The sequence below is a fragment of the Bos grunniens genome, chromosome 5 (assembly GCF_055505025.1).
Source record: "Bos grunniens cultivar Pamir isolate PY7600 chromosome 5, Bosgru_T2T1.0, whole genome shotgun sequence".
Lineage (NCBI taxonomy): Eukaryota > Metazoa > Chordata > Mammalia > Artiodactyla > Bovidae > Bos > Bos grunniens.
The window spans coordinates 39,024,826-39,044,804 of NC_141169.1; the positions used below are offsets into that span (position 1 = coordinate 39,024,826).

General features: G+C 36.9%; 1 protein-coding gene across 50 annotated transcripts in view; it reads right to left on the reverse strand.

The window, feature by feature from the left end:
- The window catches only part of PPHLN1 (periphilin 1), a 175,851-nt gene that overhangs the window by 126,342 nt on the left and 29,530 nt on the right, over positions 1-19,979 (reverse strand). For 36 of the 50 annotated variants that reach the window (XR_015163758.1, XR_015163757.1, XR_015163756.1 and 33 more), the window contains 2 exons: positions 10,834-10,998; positions 8,159-8,220 (listed from right to left, as the gene is read on the reverse strand). Coding sequence is in view for 43 of the 50 variants with exons in the window: in XM_086399859.1 (XP_086255985.1) it covers positions 8,159-8,220; positions 10,834-10,998 (227 nt within the window). In the remaining 7 variants the exon portion in view is untranslated. The remainder of the gene's footprint in view (positions 1-8,158; positions 8,221-10,833; positions 10,999-19,979) is intronic. The other 14 variants (XR_015163753.1, XR_015163752.1, XR_015163755.1 and 11 more) reach the window with 1 other exon arrangement.

The following is a 19,979-nucleotide window of genomic DNA, read 5'->3' on the forward strand; positions in this document are numbered from 1 at the left end:
ACTCTAAATATAATTAATGCCAATGAACTGTATACCTGAAAACTGTTACAATGGCATATTTCATGTCATGTATATTTTACCACAAAATATTTTTTAAAAGAACACACAGAAGCTACTTTGAAGGGATTTGATGGCCAAATTCGGGCATCAAAATAATGATACCAACAGATTATACCACACTGAACAAAAACAGGAATCTGCTGATACTGGGTAGGTCAAAAAGTTTTTTCAGGTTTTCCATATGATCTTCCAGAAAAATCCAAATGAACTTTTTGGCCAACCCAATATAAACAAAGTTTTGTTTCTTATTTAAAGAGGGTAGCAGAGAGAAAGAAAGCTCTTCCTCAAAACATGTCTACACAATATAGAAAGAAACATCTAATTATGAAATCACTCATTTAGAAGCATCTCATTACTAATGAATTCAGGCAAGAAACATCAATGGATACTAAAAGTAGGAAGGGAGTGAAATGGGACCTAGAATGGCATAATCACATAGTTTCAAAGTATCAAAACACTAACTTCAAGGAAGAAAGCTGAATTCACAGTGAAGAAATTTTGCAGATCCCAATCTTACTAAGACAACACCACCAAAAAAGGAAATCAACATTTGCAGTCTAACAAAACACAATAAAGACAGGATCACTTCAGAAACTGCAGCAGAAAAAAATAAAATGCATAACTTGGATCTAATCATGAACATCAGACAAACCTAAATTGAGAAATATTCTATAAAATGTCTGTCCTGTATTCATTTTGCCAAAAACAGCCATAAAAATCAAGGGAAGACTGAGGAACTGTTCCAGATTAAAGAAGTCTACAAAAATAGGACCTATGAGATCAAATTAGATCTTTTTGCTATAAAGTGCATTACTGGGGCACTGCTGGAGACAAAAACAAAAATACTGACAAGTACGGTTCTCCAAATTGCTCAGAATTGTTTTCTTACAAAAATATACAACTACTCCTGTATGGTTTATGATGCAATCATTTTTTTCCCCCTACAACAATAGCTACTTTCCACTCACAAAGTCTTTTAGTAGGAACTCTTCAATGAGTCCATCTGATAGGGAACAACTTAAAGATAACCAGGAAGACGCCAGCCACTAAAAGCTGTAACTTCTGTGATAGTGTAAAATGTGAAATATTACTGAAGATGTCCAGACGTCAAGTGAAGGTGTTGAAATAGAAGCATTTTCTAGTTTACTATGCTGCTTCATTTTTCTTCATAAAAACTGCTTTGTTTTACACCTGTTTACTATCTATAATCTATACTAAAATGTAGGTTTCATGAAAGGAGTTTATTATCTCCAGAGGCTAGAAGAGTATCTGATATATACAAAGTACACAGTAAATACTTAACAAATGAATGAATATAACATATAAAATTAACTCTCTGTTCTGAAAAGAGAATATACCTTGCTTTTTTCCCCACCATAGTTAACTTTTAAAATTATTTTTTAATCATTAAAAATATGTTTTTAAATGATTACTATGTAACAGGCATGGTAAAATATGTGTTGCATGTGTTGAATCATGTAATCCTTTTTTTTAATTGAAGTATAGTTGATTTACAATATTATGCTAGTTTCATGTATACAACATAATGATTCAGAATTTTTTCAGTTTATATTTCATTACAGGTTACTTTAAGATAACAGGTGTAATTTCCTGTACTATACAGTATACAGTTATTGCTTATCTATTTTGTACACAGTAGTTTGTATCTGTGAATCCCATACCCCTAACCTATCCCTCTAACCTTCCCTCTCCTTTTTGGTAACCAGTTTGTTTTGCATATCTGTGAATCTGTTTCTGTATTACATACACAGCCACTTCTATTATTTGTTACATTCCACATATAAGTGACATAGTATTTGTCATTTATCCCTTATTTCACTTAGCATAATATTTTCTCGGTCCATCCACATTGCTGCAAATGGCAGTATTTCATTCTTTGTTACAGCTGAGTAATATTGTGTGTGTGTGTGTGTGTATACACCACATCTTCTTAATTCATTGTCTACTGATGGGCAAGGGGTTGCTTCCATGTCTTGGCTATTGTAAATAGTGCTTGTATGAGGTACATGCATATACCCAGAAAAAATCTGAAAACAATACACTTGTTTAATGTCCATGGTATAGATAAGAAAACTGATCAACTAATGATCAACAGGAACCACTCTGGTGGTTCAGTGGTTAAGACTCCATCCTTCCACTGTAAGGAGCATGGGTCTGATCCCTGGTCAGGAAACTAAAAGTCCCACATGCTGTGTGACATGGCTAAAAATGTTTTTTAATTTTAAAAAGTTTAAAAATAGAGAAATTAAAAAAAAAAACCCACTACTGAATCAATGAATTTCAAACAACAGAATAAGAGTACAGGCAACATTCTCTGATCACAAATAACTAGGATTACTACATCAGAATCAGTATTAAATTACTATTAGTTACAATAGTGCTTAAAGGAAATTTTAAAACTATACTTGTTAGTAGATAAGAAAAACAATTAAATGTCCAAGTTAAAATTTTAGATTTTTTAAACGAAGCGTATTTGTTTTAGGTTATTAGAAGGCAAACTGAAAACACCTATTAAAATTTAAAATATACATGCCCTTTGACCCAGAAACTCCACTTTTGGCAATCTATCCCATGGGTACCAAAGTACTGTTGCTTAAAGATATTATGTACTCAGATTTATTGCAATATTGTTTTGTACTGGGAACTGCATGAATATTCATCAACAGGTAAACAACTGAAATATCTGGTTTATCCATATAATGGAATATTACTTGGAAATTCAAAAAATGTTAAACCAAATAACTTGGAGGGATCTGCACAAGCCTCTAGAGAAAATCAACTTAGAAAGAAGTGTGTTTAAGTGTTAATTGCTCAGTTGTGTCTGACTCTTTGCAACCCCAGAGACTGGGGCCCACCAGGCTCCTCTGTCCATGGGATTTCCCAAGCAAGAATACTGGAGTGGGTTGGCATTTCCTACTCCAGGAGATCTTTCCGACCCAGGGATGGAACACGGGTCTCGTGCATTGCACGGTTCTCCTGCATTGCAGGCAGATTCTTTACCATCTGAGTCACCAGGGAAGCTGACCTCATTAACAAAAATCAAATACCCCAAGTGTCTGTGAATACAGACAAAATATTAGGTTGGTGCAAAAGTAACTGTGGTTTTGTGTTGTTGAAGTTTGCCATTTGATATTAGAATACACTCAAATAAATGTGGTTATGCTATAAATGATTTTAACATGCATTTCTTACTTTATGTTTTTTTGCTAATGACTTTATTACTTGCTGTTTATTTTAACTACGGAAATGATACTACACAAAAAGAAAATTTGAGCAATTTTCTTAGTCGAGTTCAGAACTAGTCAGAAAGCAGAGACGACTCACAACATCAACAATGCATCTGGCCAGGATGATTTAAGAAATTTTGCAAATGAGAGGAGAGCCTTGAAGATAATGAGTCCAGTGGCTGGCCATCACAAGTTGACAATGACCAACTAAGAGGAACATCAAAGCTGATCCTCTAAAACTACACAAGATGTTGTCCAAGAACTCAGTGTCAACCATTCTATGGTCATTTGGCATTGTAAGCATATGGTCATCGAAGCAAGTTGGAAAAGTGAAAAAGCTAGGTACGTGGGTACCTTGTGAGCTCACCAAAAATTTTAAAAAAAGCATTTTGAAGTGTCATCTTCTCTTATTCTACACAATAACGACAAACCGTTTTGGGATTGGGACGTACAACAAAAAGTAGATTGTATATGACAACCAGTGATTACCAGCTCAGTGACTGGACCAAGAAGAAGCTCCAAAGCACTTCCAAAAACCAAACTTGCACCAAAAAAGGTCATCATCACTGTCTGGTGGTCTGCTGCCCATCTGATCCGCCAAAGCTTTCTGAATCCTGGTGAAACCATTATATCTGAGAAGTATGCTCAGCAAATCAATGAGATGCATAGAAAACGGCAACGCCTGCATCCAGCTCTGGTCAACAGTAAGAGCCCTACTCTTCTCCACAACGCCACCTGATCGCACGTTGCACAACCAACACTTCAAAAGTTGAACAAATTGGGCTATGAGATTTTGTTTGCCTCATCTGCCATATTCACCTGATCTCTCACCAACCAAGTACCACGTCTTTAAGCATCTCCACAACTTTTTGCAGGGAAAACACTTCCATAACCATCAGGAGGCAGAAAATGCTTTCCAAGAGTCTGCTGAATCCCAAAGTATGGATTTTTATGCTACAGGAATAAATAAACTTATTTCTCATTGACAATAACATGTTGATTATAATGGTTTCTATTTTCCTTAATAAAGATGTGTTTGAGCCTAGATATAATGACTTAAAATTCACAGTCCAAAACCACAATTATATTTGCACCAACCTAACAGAACATATACCAAGCTACTAACACTGCTACAAAGATTGAGGAGTAACATATATAATTTTGTTTCATTTATGTAAAATTATCCACAGGTACAGGGGGGAAAATGCTAAAAAAAGAAAAGAAAGAATAAAGACAGAAATAGCTCAGGTGGTAAAGAATATGCCTGCCATGCAGGAGATGCAGGTTAGATTCCTGGATTGGGAAGATCTCCTAGAGATGGAAACGGCAACCCACTCCAGTATTCTTGCCTGGGAAATCCCATGGTCAGAGGAGCCTGGTGGTCTACAGTTCATGTGGTCACAAAGAGTAGGACATGACTGAGAGACTAAGCATAGTACCATACATAGTACACAGTACAATAATCCAAGAGCTGGTTCTTTGGGGAGAAATAAACCATTATAAACCATTAGTTAGCCTAATCAAAACTTGTATGTTTTTTTAAATTTTGATTTTTATATTTAGGTCTTTATTATATCAGATTATTTATGTTCACATGCCAGGGTTCCAATTTTATGTTTTTCTCTCCTGAATGGAGAGTAAGTTTCCCAGTACTATTTATTTAAAAGTTCATTCTTTCTGCATTTGATTTGTAATACTACTATTGCTATACCCTAAACTCCTAGACATATCTAGGTTTGCTTCCAGACTCCCTACTGTTTCACTGTCACATTACTACAACTTTGTTCTGATACATGATCTATTGAGTGTTCACACCTTTTCAATACTATTTTTGTTATTTGGCCTCTTCCTGTTAATTTTAGAATCAGTTTACCAACTTCTAATTGCACTCATCTCACACGCTAGTAAAGTAATGCTCAAAATTCTCCAAGCCAGGCTTCAGCAATACGTGAACTGTGAACTTCCAGATGTTCAAGCTGGATGTAGAAAAGGCAGAGGAACCAGAGATCAAATTGCCAACATCCACTGGATCATCGAAAAAGCAAGAGAGTTCCAGAAAAACATCTATTTCTGCTTTATTGACTATGCCAAAGCCTTTGACTTTGTGAATCACAATAAACTGTGGAAAATTCTGAAAGAGATGGGAATACCAGACCACCTGACCTGCCTCTTGAGAAACCTATATGCAGATCAGGAAGCAACAGGGAGAACTGGACATGGAACAACAGACTGGTTCCAAATAGGAAAAGAAGTACGTCAAGGCTGTATATTGTCACCCTGCTTATTTACCTTCTATGCAGAGTACATCATGAGAAATGCTGGACTGGAAGAAGCACAAGCTGGAATCAAGATTGCCAGGAGAAATATCAATAACCTCAGATATGCAGATGACACCACCCTTATGGCAGAAAGTGAAGAGGAACTCAAAAGCCTCTTGATGAAAGTGAAAGAGTTGAGTGAAAAAGTTGGCTTAAAACTCAACATTCAGAAAACTAAGATCATGGCATCTGGTCCCATCACTGCATGGGAAATAGATGGAGAAACAGTGGAAACAGTGTCAGACTTTATTTTTTTGGGCTCCAAAATCACTGCAGATGGTGACTGCAGCCATGAAATTAAAAGACGCTTACTCCTTGGAAGGAAAGTTATGACCAACCCAGATAGCATATTCAAAAGCAGAGACATTACTTTGCCAACAAAGGTCCGTCTAGTCAAGGCTATGTATGGATGTGAGAGTTGAACTGTGAAGAAAGCTGAGCGCCAAAGAATTGATGCTTTTGAACTGTGGTGTTAGAGAAGATTCTTGAGAGTCCCTTGGACTGCAAGGAGATCCAACCAGTCCATTCTGAAGGAGATCAGTCCTGGGTGTTCTTTAGAAGGAATGATGCGAAAGCTGAAACTCCAGTACTTTGGCCATCTCATGCAAAGAGTTGACTCATTGGAAAAGACTCTGATGCTGGGAGGGATTGGGGACAGGAGGAAAAGGGGAAGACAGAGGATGAGATGGCTGGATGGCATCACCGACTCGATGGACGTGGGTTTGTGTGAACTCCGGGAGTTGGTGATGGACAGGGAGGCCTGGCGTGCTGCAATTCATGGGGTCGCAAAGAGTCGGACACAACTGAGTGACTGAACTGAACTGATGCAGCAAACAAACAAAAAACTGGAATTTAGACTGGAACTATATATTCACACCTGAATTTGAAGAGAACTGATACATTTGTGATGTCTGTCTCTTCCCATCCAATGACGTTGCATTGCTCCTTTTTTAATTGAGGACCTTAAAAATGTTCTTTAGAAATGACTTGTAATTTCATCCAACTAGGTCTCACACACTTTCATTAAATTTCATTTTTATTACTCCTTGATAGTTTTTATGCTATAGTGTTTTTAAATTACGTTGTCTAATTTATTCTGTTCATACTTGACTTTATTATACTGAACTTTGCTAATTTCCCAATAATTCTAATCGTTTATAGACTTGGATCTTCTGCATGGGTAATTATATAATCTGTAAATAAATTCTGTTTCTTTCATTGTAACCCTTAACCTTCATTTTCCTTGTCTCAGTTAGAGTGGGGCTGAAACCATTATTACCATGATGAATAGACGCAGTGAGAACAGGCATTATTGCTCTGCTCTGGTTTTAAGGCGAATGCCTCTAACTTTACCAGTCAGTATAGCAAATGCCTGTTTATTAAATACACAGAATTTTCTCTTCCTGGCTGAAGTTATATACTAAGTGTTAAATTTTATCAAAGCATTTTTCAACATCTGTTATCTCTGTTGTTTCTTTTGAGAGAAGCAGTCTGCCATGAACTCTGAACCCCGCCATAGGTATGAAACTGAAAGGCCTAACCATCCACTGCTACAGAAGAGTTTTTGTAACTGGTCAACAGATAGTTCAACAGGTCAAGCTGACCGCAGTTTAACTCCCATGTGACTGCTTACTCCCCAGGAAAGGACTGGCTTGCTTCCTGACTGCAACAAAAGCTATCTAGCTTAACTCTGGGTTTCTCAGTTACAGTGCATCCCACTGTGTGCAGAGCCACCAATCTGCCCATCACATCACCCTGTGGGACTTGGGGACAGGGACCCAACACTGCCATGCTGATGCTTCTGCTGACTACTGGGCTGTAACAACCGCCCACTGAATCCAGCTGTCTACTTCTAGCACCTATGACGTTGTGGCAGTTACTCCTTGCCATTCTCCATGAGTTTGTGATTCTTCTCCAACAGGCTATAAGAGATCTTTAAAAGGATCCTTTACAACCTCCAACACTATCAAAGTCAAGTTATACAAGAAAGCAACTATCAACCCAGTTAAATCTATCTGTTCTTTTTTTCTAACTATTCTATCAAATGTCTCTATATAAGTAACCAAAGCTAACAATGATCGAGGTCCTTCCAAAATATGTTTTCCCAACAGAACTTAATTGATCAAAATAAAGCAACTAAGAGATGCTTTATAATAGAAGATAATTTGTAATGACTCAAATATTTTCAAGAAGGATACTTCTGGGAAAAAAATGCCTTACTTTCTAATTAAGTAAATAGATACCTTATAATCCACATGACTCATTAAGAACAATTTAATAAACAGAAAAGAATAAACAATAGTTTAAATATTTTTATTATCTATTATGAAATGCCAAGAGATAAGAATGCTAGCTTACTAGTGCCATTAATAGTATATTACACAGTCACAAAAAGATTATAATACTAGCTGCTTCTGAAATTTCAAACCCTATTTAATATTTCATCTATGTGCCTTAAGGTGAGATTTCAATAGGAGACATTTCAATGAGGCAAACATCAAAGTAATTATATTATTATTTTTATCTTTTTACCTGTATTCAGGCTGTCGGCTTGCAGAATGATCATCTCTCGTCCACCTATAGCCAGATTCATCCTGTAACAGAAAAATGTTACTTAAAATATTCATTTACATTATTTTGGTCAAATAGAGTATCTATTTGTATCTAACAACATTACTGGAAACTAGTCTCAAAACCAAAATAATATGAGGGAAAAAATACTTTTCTAAGTTTCTCTGTGCTTCAAAGGCATGAGAAAGAAAACAAGATACAAGTCATCCATTTCAAACCACTAATTTGGTAGACTCAGAACCTGTGGTACTTATTTATCTCTATTAAAATACTTAAAAGTATTTCTTTGGTGGGCCCAAACAACTTTATTGTCAAAAACACATGCCATCATTCACAATAGAGAAAGTCTGTTCAAGAACAAAAGTTCAATTTAAATTCAAACACATATTTCTCAATCTTTCATTTTATTTTCTTTCTCTGTGAAGTTTGCTCAGCAATTTTCATCTTGAAGCCTAATGAGGAAACCGTCACTTTCCCAGTTTTCTTATTGGTTTCCTTTTCTCATCCTACCTCCCATTAAAAACTATAATTGGAAACAATATAATAAGAGATCAACACTATATTAGATAAACCATATTAGACCAAGATGTTTAAAATCTTGTTTAAAATTAAGGTAAGCTTAAAATTTTAAAAAGTAACACACTTTGTCCTCTGAAACAGACAAGTTGGAAGAGGTACATATGAAGGAACCACATAGTAATCCACACTCCATTACTTAACATTACACATACAACAAGGGACAATCAGTCCTCCATATCCACAGGTTCCACATTAGCAGATTCAACCAATCACATTTAAAAATATGGGGAAAGGGTGGAATTCAGAAAATTTCAAAAAGCAAAGCTTGAATTTGCCTCATGCTAGCAACTACTTACATAGCACCATGCTGTATTAAGTATCACAAATAATCTAGAGATGATTTAAAATACATGGAGGATGTACATAGGTTATATGTAAACACTATGCCTTTTTATGTAAGAGATTTGAGCATCCTTGGGATTTGGTATACTGGGGGTCCTGGAACCAATCCCCTGATATCAATGGACAACTGTAACATGTGCATTACCTACAATCAGAAACAATGATTCAGCTAAAATAAAAATATTATCTTCATTGTCCTCTTTAGCATCACATACCATACTTACAGAAGTAAAATGCGTTCATCATTTTTCTTCCCAACATTAAACTGAAGAAAAAAGTCAACAGCTATAATATCACATTGGATCTAGTAAGTAGTTTGCTTTATATTAACTGAAGTCTAGGTAAGAATTAGTATCATGAGAATCCTAAGGATCTCAAGTGGGTTTATTTGTTTGAAGAATATTACATGAGAAAATGTGTAAAGAATGAACAATTCAATTTATAACAATAAGAGTAAAAAATACTATCAAGGCACTATTACGTTTCAAATACAGTTTCGTCCACTGAATCCAAAATTCCCTGTCTACACTAAGCAGCCACAGGGTTTTCATGAGGTAACAACTGTTTAACCAAAGGCTAAACTGTTTCTCCTTCAGACTACCTGAAAGAATGACTCTGGTGGCAAAATTCAGTATTTCTAAAATAAAGATAATGCATAATGTTTACTTTTCAATATTGAACCCTTCCTCCTAAAGGAAAAGCATGACATTTAAAAGTGAACAAAATAAAAATGAATTCTATTGAGACGTAAGAAAGCTTTCATCAAATTTTATTTAAGCAATGACTGAATATCTCATTAATTACGATATTGCATGGTAGGACAGGGGAAAAAGCAGAAAATATAGGAAAATGGTTCAGCAGAAGAATGATGTAAACATGCAAGCTATGTCAAAGGAAGTGCATCAAGGAATAGTTTAATCAAGTTCAATAACAGATTACTGCAACATTAAATATGTTTCTAGATTATTAAAGATGATTAAGAAAAGAACATAATAAAGCAATAGTAGCTAAGATTTTAAAAATGCTTATTATAGGAAAGGCAATGTTTGGAGAGCTTTCTGAGGTAAGAAGTAGACTTTATTAATAATTATAACAAAATGAGACTGAGTGTCAACAACCTTAACCCAACCTCACCCACAGCATTTCATCATGATGAAAATAACGTAATTTTAACTGGGCACATTCAGTAACAGAAGATAACTACATGCTGATCACTTGAAAGTGAAAGTGAAAGTCACTCAGTTGTGTCCGACTCTTTGCGACCCCATTGACTATACATTCCATGGAATTCTCCAGGCCAGAATACTGGAGTGGGTCGCCTTTCCCTTCTCCAGGGGATCGTCCAACCCAGGGATCGATCCCAGGTCTCCCGCACTGCAGGCGGATTCTCACTGAATACAAAAGCAATAGGTAAGATTACCTTTATCTGGTTCTACAAACCCTCGCCAACTGAGGGAATAAAAAAGCAGGCGAGTTGGAATCAATGTTATTAAATCTAAGACAGAGCTATCTAGAGCGCTTACCCACTTTGTCCAGCACCCCAAGATTCTTGACTACCAGTTCCCATTTGACAGGTCCAGCAGGCAATTCAACAGAGCATCAAGCAGGAAGTGTTTATTCAACTGCCTCCATGGCCAGTCACATAAATTCCAAAAATTACATGATTCTTAAACTTATAAAAAACAACAATTAGTACATGGGGGAAATTTACATACTCCTCTGTGAGGTGGACCACTTCTTCGATCATGAGAAAAACTGCGGCCCTCGTCACAGTCTCGGTAATCAACATGACTGTAATATCTATTGTAGCTTCCTTCACCAGGTCTGTCTAGCAGTGGTGGTTTCTTTGGCACAACATTAACTACTCTACGGTAGCCATCCTAAAACAGACAAAAAGAAATACATAAAAATCACTAACTTCGCTATTTGGTTTTGGAAACGTTTTTTTAAAAGCATAGGAGTTATCCTTAATCAAATAGAGTAAATGTATAAACAAACAAAAATGCATTAATGAAATAACATGAATAATAACTAATAGTAAGGTCTTCACATGAATTAAAGGAAATGAAACTGTTCAATGAGAAAGCCAGGTGTTTAAAAGTAACATGCAGCAATGCAAAAAACCAATCATAAGTAAAAGAAAAAATACAACATTATTAATAAAAAATAAACCATGAAAAGGAGAATGTCACAGTAGCTCTAATCCCTAGTTGTCCAGGTATTTTAGAAGTAAAATCATTTAAGATAGCACACATCTTTTGTTCACTGTGTCTGAAGTTTACTGTCCAGAAAAAAATAAAAGATTTTTATACATAACCAACAGCAAATAAGGAGATAATACTGAGCTAGAAAGATCTAGAGGATACATTTTGCTATTTCTAAAACAGCACATAAGAGAAGAGCCTGTGACATCATAAGTTTGGAAGCAAAATAAAACTCGATATAAAAGCTGAACTAATTTTCAAAGTAATATGTTAATGTTTTAAAGTTTAGCTGAATGGATTCTTAGTGGGAGTTGGGAAACTGAATAGAGGGAAAATAACACCTATCTTAGACTAGAAGCTGCTGTAAAATAAAAATGATTATCAACAAGAAGAACCAGAGAGCTACAGAACATGCATCTCTAAATAATCTGGTCTTGAGCACTCATGCTGTGTCTATCAATATCAGATGAGGCCTATGTGAAAGAAATTGGCAGGCTACCCAAGTGTAAGATATGATCACTATGAATTAACTAATTCGACAAAATGAAAAACTCATAATGCCTAACGTTTGGGAGTGGTAATTTTACTATTTAAGTCTCAGTTTCATTATCTGAACAATGACATTAATAACAGTAACTACATCATGAAGTTGTGAGGACTAAAGAAAAACCAGACTGTAAAACACTTAGTACAGCAGGATACACTAAGTACACAAAAAATGTTTGCTATTATGATTACTATTTTTGCAAGTCTAAGTGAAACACTAAATTCCTCAAAATGGCTACTTCCTTAAATTGCTTCTTATCATTAATAACTACAACTATTCAATAACTATTAAATAGCTATAAAATAGCTATTTAAATATATTAAAAAATATTTTAGTAGCTATTAAATAACTACACCAATGCCAAATTTCCCAATGAGTAGGAAATTTGTCAGTGTGCCACAAAGAAACAGTTAATATCCATTTCAGAGTTAAAATGACCTATGTAATTTTTTACCATGGGGATATAAGGTGGTTTCCTTTAGTATGTAACATACTAAATTGTAATATATATTCTGTATGATCACATAAAATATAGTACACAAATGAATTTAGTGACTTTTTCTTCTTAACACTATCTTTCATAGAGATTTCAATTAAATCTAAGCAAATACTGAGCTTAAAAAAAACTGTCACTAAGCCAAAATTTACAGCATCTTCTAATTCAAAATTTGTTGCACATAAAATTCAAACCACTGACTTCTCCAATTGTGGGAAACCATAAAATTCAATTACACAATACCCATTTGTTCCTACCAAATAATAAATGAAAATAATCAATCCAAAGTTGTTAATAAGCAAAAGAAAAAATCTGCTAATGATAGCTCTTGTATCTAGCAATGAAGATGAAACTGCCATTTCCTTTATGTTTTGAGAAAGTGTACAAATATATACATTATACCATCCCTCTGGTGGTGTTGCACTGAGTAATTCTCACAAACACACAGGATTACGAGAGCCACAAGGAGAAAAACCTGAGTGCTTATTTACCTGTAATTTATCTTGTAATCTTTAAGAGCAGAAAAGCAAGACAACGACCAGAACTCATAAAGATGCTACCTCCTGGAGGTCTAGAGGAAATCACATGAGAGTCCTAAAGAAAGGTCTTTGAAGAGAAGGGGGATTGTTCTGCATGCAGAACAGTGTCCTCCTAATGCTGACATGTCAGCTAGATCCGTTAACTCAAGAGCAGGAGAAAGACCAAGCAAGGAAGACAGAAAGAGTAAGATTAAATTCCAAGAGACATTTCTGAGAAAGCAGTAAAACATGGTTCCCATAAATTCCCTCTTCTTGTTTTAATGAATGTTTCTTTGATCTTCTTGTCAGAAGAACAGTGTTAGCATCGCCTCAGTGCAGGTGAGTCAAGAAAATAAGGCAATCAATGTTCTAAACATAAGAAAACATGCTATCACAGTCTGTGATCGAGTCCAAAGAGCACGCTGATTTTCACCGAGCCATAAAAGTGCAGCTTCCAAAGCTGCAAGTCGAGATAAACTCATGTGATCAATTTCCACTGTTCAGTAAAATCAGAAGTTATATTAGTCTGTACTTGGCAGTTTTTAAGGAAATAGAAAGGGCTGCTGTAATAGCAGCTGCCATGGTAACAGCCATTATGGAAACTATTAGAGTACCTAAAAGACGTTTTTTACCCCAAACTAGACTGGATTGAGCTAGGTGAGAATCACGACACCAGGGTTAATTTAATAGAAAGGGTAAAGTTATAAGCAAGTGCAAAGATGTATGGTCTGGTAGTGCAGATATTAACATGGGCATTCATGTCTGTAAAGTTCCAAACAAAATGATTACTGTTAAAGATTTGAAGGCCCTGTTGCAAAACCTGTGAAAAAAAAGGACGTGCAAGATGATGCCACATGAGGATCTTAGTAAGAGAGTATTGTAATGGTGCTGGTGCAAATTTTAAATGGAGTACAAGTTTTGTAAATCCGGGATTCCATAAAGGATCAGATTTATTATAGTGAAAGAGAAAAGACCAAATCTGATCATGCCAAGTTCTGTTACTGTCTTGAACCAATAATCCTTGGAGACCCCAATTTTCTATTGTATAATTATTGATCATGAGAGCTGTGTGGAAAAATTGTGAGATCTGCAAACATGCCAATTAAATCCATCAAACAGTCGCATATCAATCCACGCATGAATACATAATGGGATTAATGGTTTAGGGTGAGACATTCCAGACGCTGTTTCCTTGGAAACCAAAAGTAAACACAAAGGTCTGATGTTTAATGGTAACAATTCGAGATCGTTTTGGGGGGTTTTATTATATTATTCATATACCACTGAGTGCTGGTATAAGCACATATCTGTGCATTTGTTCAGTTAGTTATGCAGAAGGGTAGATGTGAACCATTAATGGTCCAAGGAGAATCTAAGGTATTGCATAGGTAAAAGAGATGGGAGGAGAAAGCCATTGTCCCCTAGTAATGGTAGAATCATTGGTAGAAATAGGAATTTCTGGATCTTCCCATGGGACAACAGACAACAAAGGGGGGTTCATGAAGTGAGCCCAGTATGTATAGTTATTGTTAAGTAGCACACAAGCAGGAACCCAGGTGAAAAACAGAAGTAAAAAACTAACCCGAAAGAGCCATACCTTATGGGCAGAGTTAGCAGTTACAATGGCTAAAAGGGAAAGCAATATATTTTCAAGAGTAATAGGTGTGCCACTATTAACAACAGCTATTTCAGCTCTTAAAGTAAGACGTTTAATATCACCCCACATAATGTCAGCGGCTGGAGAATGATTGGTTATTTCTCAGTCTTTTTGGAAGAGGCATGCCAGGAAGAGTCATCTGGGTGGTCAATAGATGAAACTCCAGTAATGGATCCTTAAGTCCTTGGTGCCAACTTATGATAAAGTTTCACACAATGGGCAGGGATACAAAGTGGACCCGATGGAGACAAAACAGCAGCATATTCCCTTCCCCATGTTACTAATTTAACAGGTCCTTGCCAAATAGGAGAGAGGGTGGTTGTTTAAAAAGTACCAGAGGGAATTCTTATGAATGTGGAGTAGCAAAATGTCTAGTAACAGCAGCTGATTGTGAAGAATTTTTGGAAACTGACAAGTGATTAGGAGTGAATAATGGTTTTTCCAGTGGTCATGTATGGATGTGAGAGTTGGACTGTGAAGAAAGCTGAGCACCGAAGAATTGATGCTTTTGAACTGTGGTGTTGGAGAAGAGTCTTGAGAGTCCCTTGGACTGCAAGGAGATCCAACCAGTCCATTCTAAAGGAGATCAGCCCTTGGTGTTCTTTGGAAGAAATGATGCTAAAGCTGAAACTCCAGTACTCTGGCCACCTTATGTGAAGAGTTGACTCACTGGAAAAGACTCTGATGCTGGGAGGGATTAGGTGCAGGAGGAAAAGGGGACGCCAGAGGATGAGATGGCTGAATGGCATCACCGACTCAATGGACTTGAGTTTGAGTGAACTCCGGGAGTTGGTGAGGGACAGGGAGGCCTGGCGTGCTATGATTCATGAGGTTGCAGAGAGTCGGACAAGACTGAGCGACTGAACTGAACTGAAGGCAATATATAATCATTCCCTGCTGCTGCTGCTGCTGCTGCTGCTGCTGCTAAGTTGCTTCAGTCGTGTCCAACTCTGTGGGACCCCACAGACGGCAGCCCATCAGGCTCCCCTGTCCCTGGGATGCTCCAGGCAAGAACACTGGAGTGGGTTGCCATTTCCTTCTCCAATGCATGTAAGTGAAAAGTGAAAGTGAAGTCACTCACTAGTGTCCAACTCTTCACAACCCCATGGACTGCAGCATACCAGGCTCCTCCATCCATGGGATTTTCCAGGCAAGAGTACTGGAGTGGGGTGCCATCGCCTTCTCCAATCATTCCCTAGCAGGGATTAATTCTTTCCTTTTCAGTTTATTTAAAATTAATTTCAGTAGCCCATTCATGCATTCAATAATGCCTGTCCAGTAAGGTTGTGAGGAATACCTGTGATGTGTTTAATATCCCATAGACGAAAGAAATCCCTAAGTTTGTGTGATGTATATGCTGCAGCATTAGCAGTTTTAGTGGCTTGAGGGTGTCCTAGAATAGTAAAACATTCAAGGTGAGCTTGCACATGATGTGCTTATTCTCCATGCTGTGTGGTAGCCCATAAAAAGCCTGAAAAAGTATCGACAGTTACATGCACAAAGTGAAATGGTTTAAATGGAGGATAATGAGTCACATCCATCTACCATAACTCATTAGAACAAAGACCACAAGGGTTATAATGCCAGCTTCTGGGAGAGAAGGAGTTAATAACTGACATGTGGGACAGGTACTAATAATCTTTTGGCTTCCTGTATGGTTAGAGCAAATTGTTTATGTAGCGCCTTGGCACTCTGGTGGAAGAACTGATGTGACTGAAAGGCAGCAGTAAACGATGATCCTATAAGGTGAAGACATGAGTCAGCTTGTTGATTTCCGAAAGTGAGAGCTCCGAAAATTGTCTATGTCCTCCAATATGAGCTATGAAAAAACGATGATGTCGTTTAGTTAAAAGAGTTTGAACAGAAACAAAGAGGGAAAGTAATGGTTTATCCATTGAAGTATTTTAAATAGAATCAGGCACTTGTTGAATGATATTAACAACATAAAAGGAATCTGTTAAGAGAGTAAAGTTTGCAAGGTTTGCAATGCAAGCAAGACAGCAGCTAATTCAGAATGTTGTAGGGAAGTTTGGGGGCTGGTAAAGATCTTTATCCATCCTGATGTTTCCTTCCAGGTCACTATCCCTCAAGTTTTGACTGCCATCTGTATAGTGGGTAAGGAAGTTAGGAACAGGATTTCTAGAGACAAGAGGATGTAAAGAAAAGGGCACTAATTGTAAAAGAGAAGTTATTTTATCCATCAGTAAGTTGTAAATAATTCCCCTGTAAAATCTGATATGGCGATTTGAAATTGTTCATTAGTTTGATATAATGATTCCACGTTTTCTTTAGATATTCCCACAAAATTGTTTGTGGATCTGAGCCAGTAAGGCAACAGAGGCCTAAGTGTCCTTGCTGTAATAGATGTAGTCTCTCCTGTAAGCAGGGAAGAATAATATATTTTGGTTGATTAGGATCATGTAGCCATTCAATGTTTTTTATCTCTTTAGGTAAGATGTGGGCAAATATTGCTGTAGGAGTATGTTTGATAGAAAGAAGAATCAGTGAAAAAGGATGTGAAGAAACATACAGTCAAGAAAATGTTTAACATAAGCAGCACTGAATTGTGGTAATAAAGCATAATGTTGAGGAGAAAAACAGCAGGGTGAATGAGGTAGGATCTTCATTTCCCTGTAATAATTGAAAGAAAGTGAACGTGAAAGTCGCTCAGTTGTGTCCGACTCTCTGTGACCCCATGGACTATACAGTCCATGGGATTCTCTAGGCCAGAATATTGGAGTGGGTGGCCTTTCACTTCTCCAGCGTATCTTCCCAACCCAGGGATCGAACCCAGGTCTCCCACACTGCAGGAGATTTTTTACCAGCTGAGCCACAAGGGAAAGGAAGCTCTGCAATATGTGGGGATGCCTAACGTAGGTCGTATACAATTTAAGTGACTCAAGAATTGCTGTAAAGAAAGAAGTGTTAATGGTTCTGGAACCTTGAAGGAAAATTGTAAAAGAGTAATTGCTTTTTGTAAAATTTGAAAACCAAGATATTTCCATGGGGGCATATGTTGGATTTTCTCTGGAGCTATTATTAACCCCTGTGAATTCAAATATGTCTGCAAGGAAGAGAGAATTTCTGCTAATTTTTGTGGTGAAGAGTGTGCTAAAAGAATATCATCCATATAACGATAAATACAGGCATCAGGAAATTGTTGTCATAACAGGTACAGACTTAGATCTACAAATCTTTGACACATGGTAGGGCTATTCTTCATACCCTGAGGTAAGTATTTCCACTGATATCATTGTAAAGGATGATGATTATTTATATTAGGAACTAAAACTGTAAATTTCTGTTTATCTTCAGAATGTAAAGGTATGGTAGAAAAAAAAATTTTAAGATCTATAATTATTAGTGTGATCATCTGGAATTAGAGAGGGGTTTGGAATAGCTGGTTGTAATGAACCCATCGGCTGCATTTGAGCATTATTTACTCTTAAATAATGAATTAAATGCCATCTTCCTGATTTTGGGGGGATAATAAAGATGGGAGTATTTTAAGGAAGGTTCTCTATGTCCTGCATCTAATTATTCTTTAACCAATTGTTCTATAAGCCCAATTTCTTCTTTAGTCATAGGTCACTGCTCTATCCAGATCCAGGGGGTGGGGGTGGGGGAGGGTTCATCAATCTAGATGATTTGTAATGGTATATAATAGCAGTGGCCCTGAGGATAAATTTGTCTGTAGTTTTAGTTGATATTGTTATAATATATCTCACCCCCATAAAGCTGTAGGAATATTCATGATGTAAGGACAGATAATAGCTACATGCCCTTCTGAATCTGTACAGATTTTTGGAAAGGTGCTTTGATATGGTTCTTGGAATCCCCCAACAACTAACATCTGTCCATGGACGCTTTTTAAAGGCCAGATGGAAGGCCATTCTTGTTTTGTGATAATAGCTATATAAGTTCCTAATCTATTAAACCCTTGAATGAAAGGTCTTGAATTTTTAGAGTTTATGTGGGGTGGTTAGTCAATTAGCATTGTCTAGTAAGCCACATTCGAAGATCCAAAGCCTCCTTTCCTAATTTCTTTCTCTGCTGAGGGTACAAAATAAGGCAAGAGTAACAGCTGTGCAAGTTTTGTCCCTTTCTCTACTGTATGATAAGTATGTGAGAGCCATAATTTGAATACTGCCTGAGTAAACAGAATCAATTACCCTTGGTAAAATATGAATACCTTTCATAGTTATGCTGGACCGGCCTAAAATAATTCCAACGGTGTCTTCAGATAAAGGGCCATAAACTTCTGTAGGAATACATTTAACTTCTTCGACACTATGAACAGAGGTTAGCAATATTGTACAGGAGGTGGTGATCAAAACCATCCCCGAGAAAAAGAAATGCAAAAAGGCAAAATGGTTGTCAGAGGAGGCCTTACAAATAGCTGAGAAAAGAAGAGAAGTAAAAGACAAAGGAGAAAAGGAAAGAAAAGAAAAGAAAAAGAGTTCCAAAAATAGCAAGGAGAGATAAGAAAGCCTGCCTAAGTGATCAATGCAAAGAAATAGAGGAAAACGATAGACCAGAAAAGACTAGAGATTGTTTCAGGAAAATTAGAGATACCAAGGAACATTTCATGCAAAGATGGGCACAATTAAAGACAGAAACGGTATGGACCTAACAGGAACAGAAGATATTAAGAAGAGGTGGCAAAAACACACAGAAGAACTATACAAAAAAGGTCTTAATGAAACATATAACCACGATGGTGTGATCACTCACCTAGAGCCAGATATCCTGGAGTCCAAAGTCAAGTGGGCCTTAGGAAGCATCACTATGAACAAAGCTAGTAGAGGTGATGGAATCCCAGAAGAGCAACTTAAAATCCTAAACAATGATGCTGTTAAAGTGCTATACTCAATATTCCAGCAAATTTGAAAAACTCAGCAGTGGCCACAGGACTGGAAAAGGTCAGTTTTCATTCCAATCCCAAAGAAGGCAATGCCAAAGAACGTTCAAACTACCGCACAATTGCACTCATCTCACACGCTAGCAAACTCATGCTCAAAGTTCTCCAACTTAGGCTTCAACAGTACGTGAACCGAAAACTTCCAGATGTGTAAGCTGGATTTAGAAAAGGCAGAGGAACCAGAGATCAAACTGCCAACATCCACTGGATCACAGAAAAGCAAGACAGTTCCAGAAAAACATCTGCATCACTGACTACACTAACGCCTTTGACTGTGTAGATCACAACAAACTGTGGAAAATTCTAAAAGACAAGGGAATACGAGACCACTTCACTTGCCTCCTGAGAAACCTGTATGTAGGTCAAGAAGCAACAGCTAGAACCAGACATGGAACAACGAACTGGTTCCAAATTGGGAAAGGAGTACGTTAAGGCTGTATATTGTCACCCTGCTTATTTAACTTATATGCAGAATACATCATGCAAAATGCTGGGCAGGATGAAGCATAAGCCGGAAT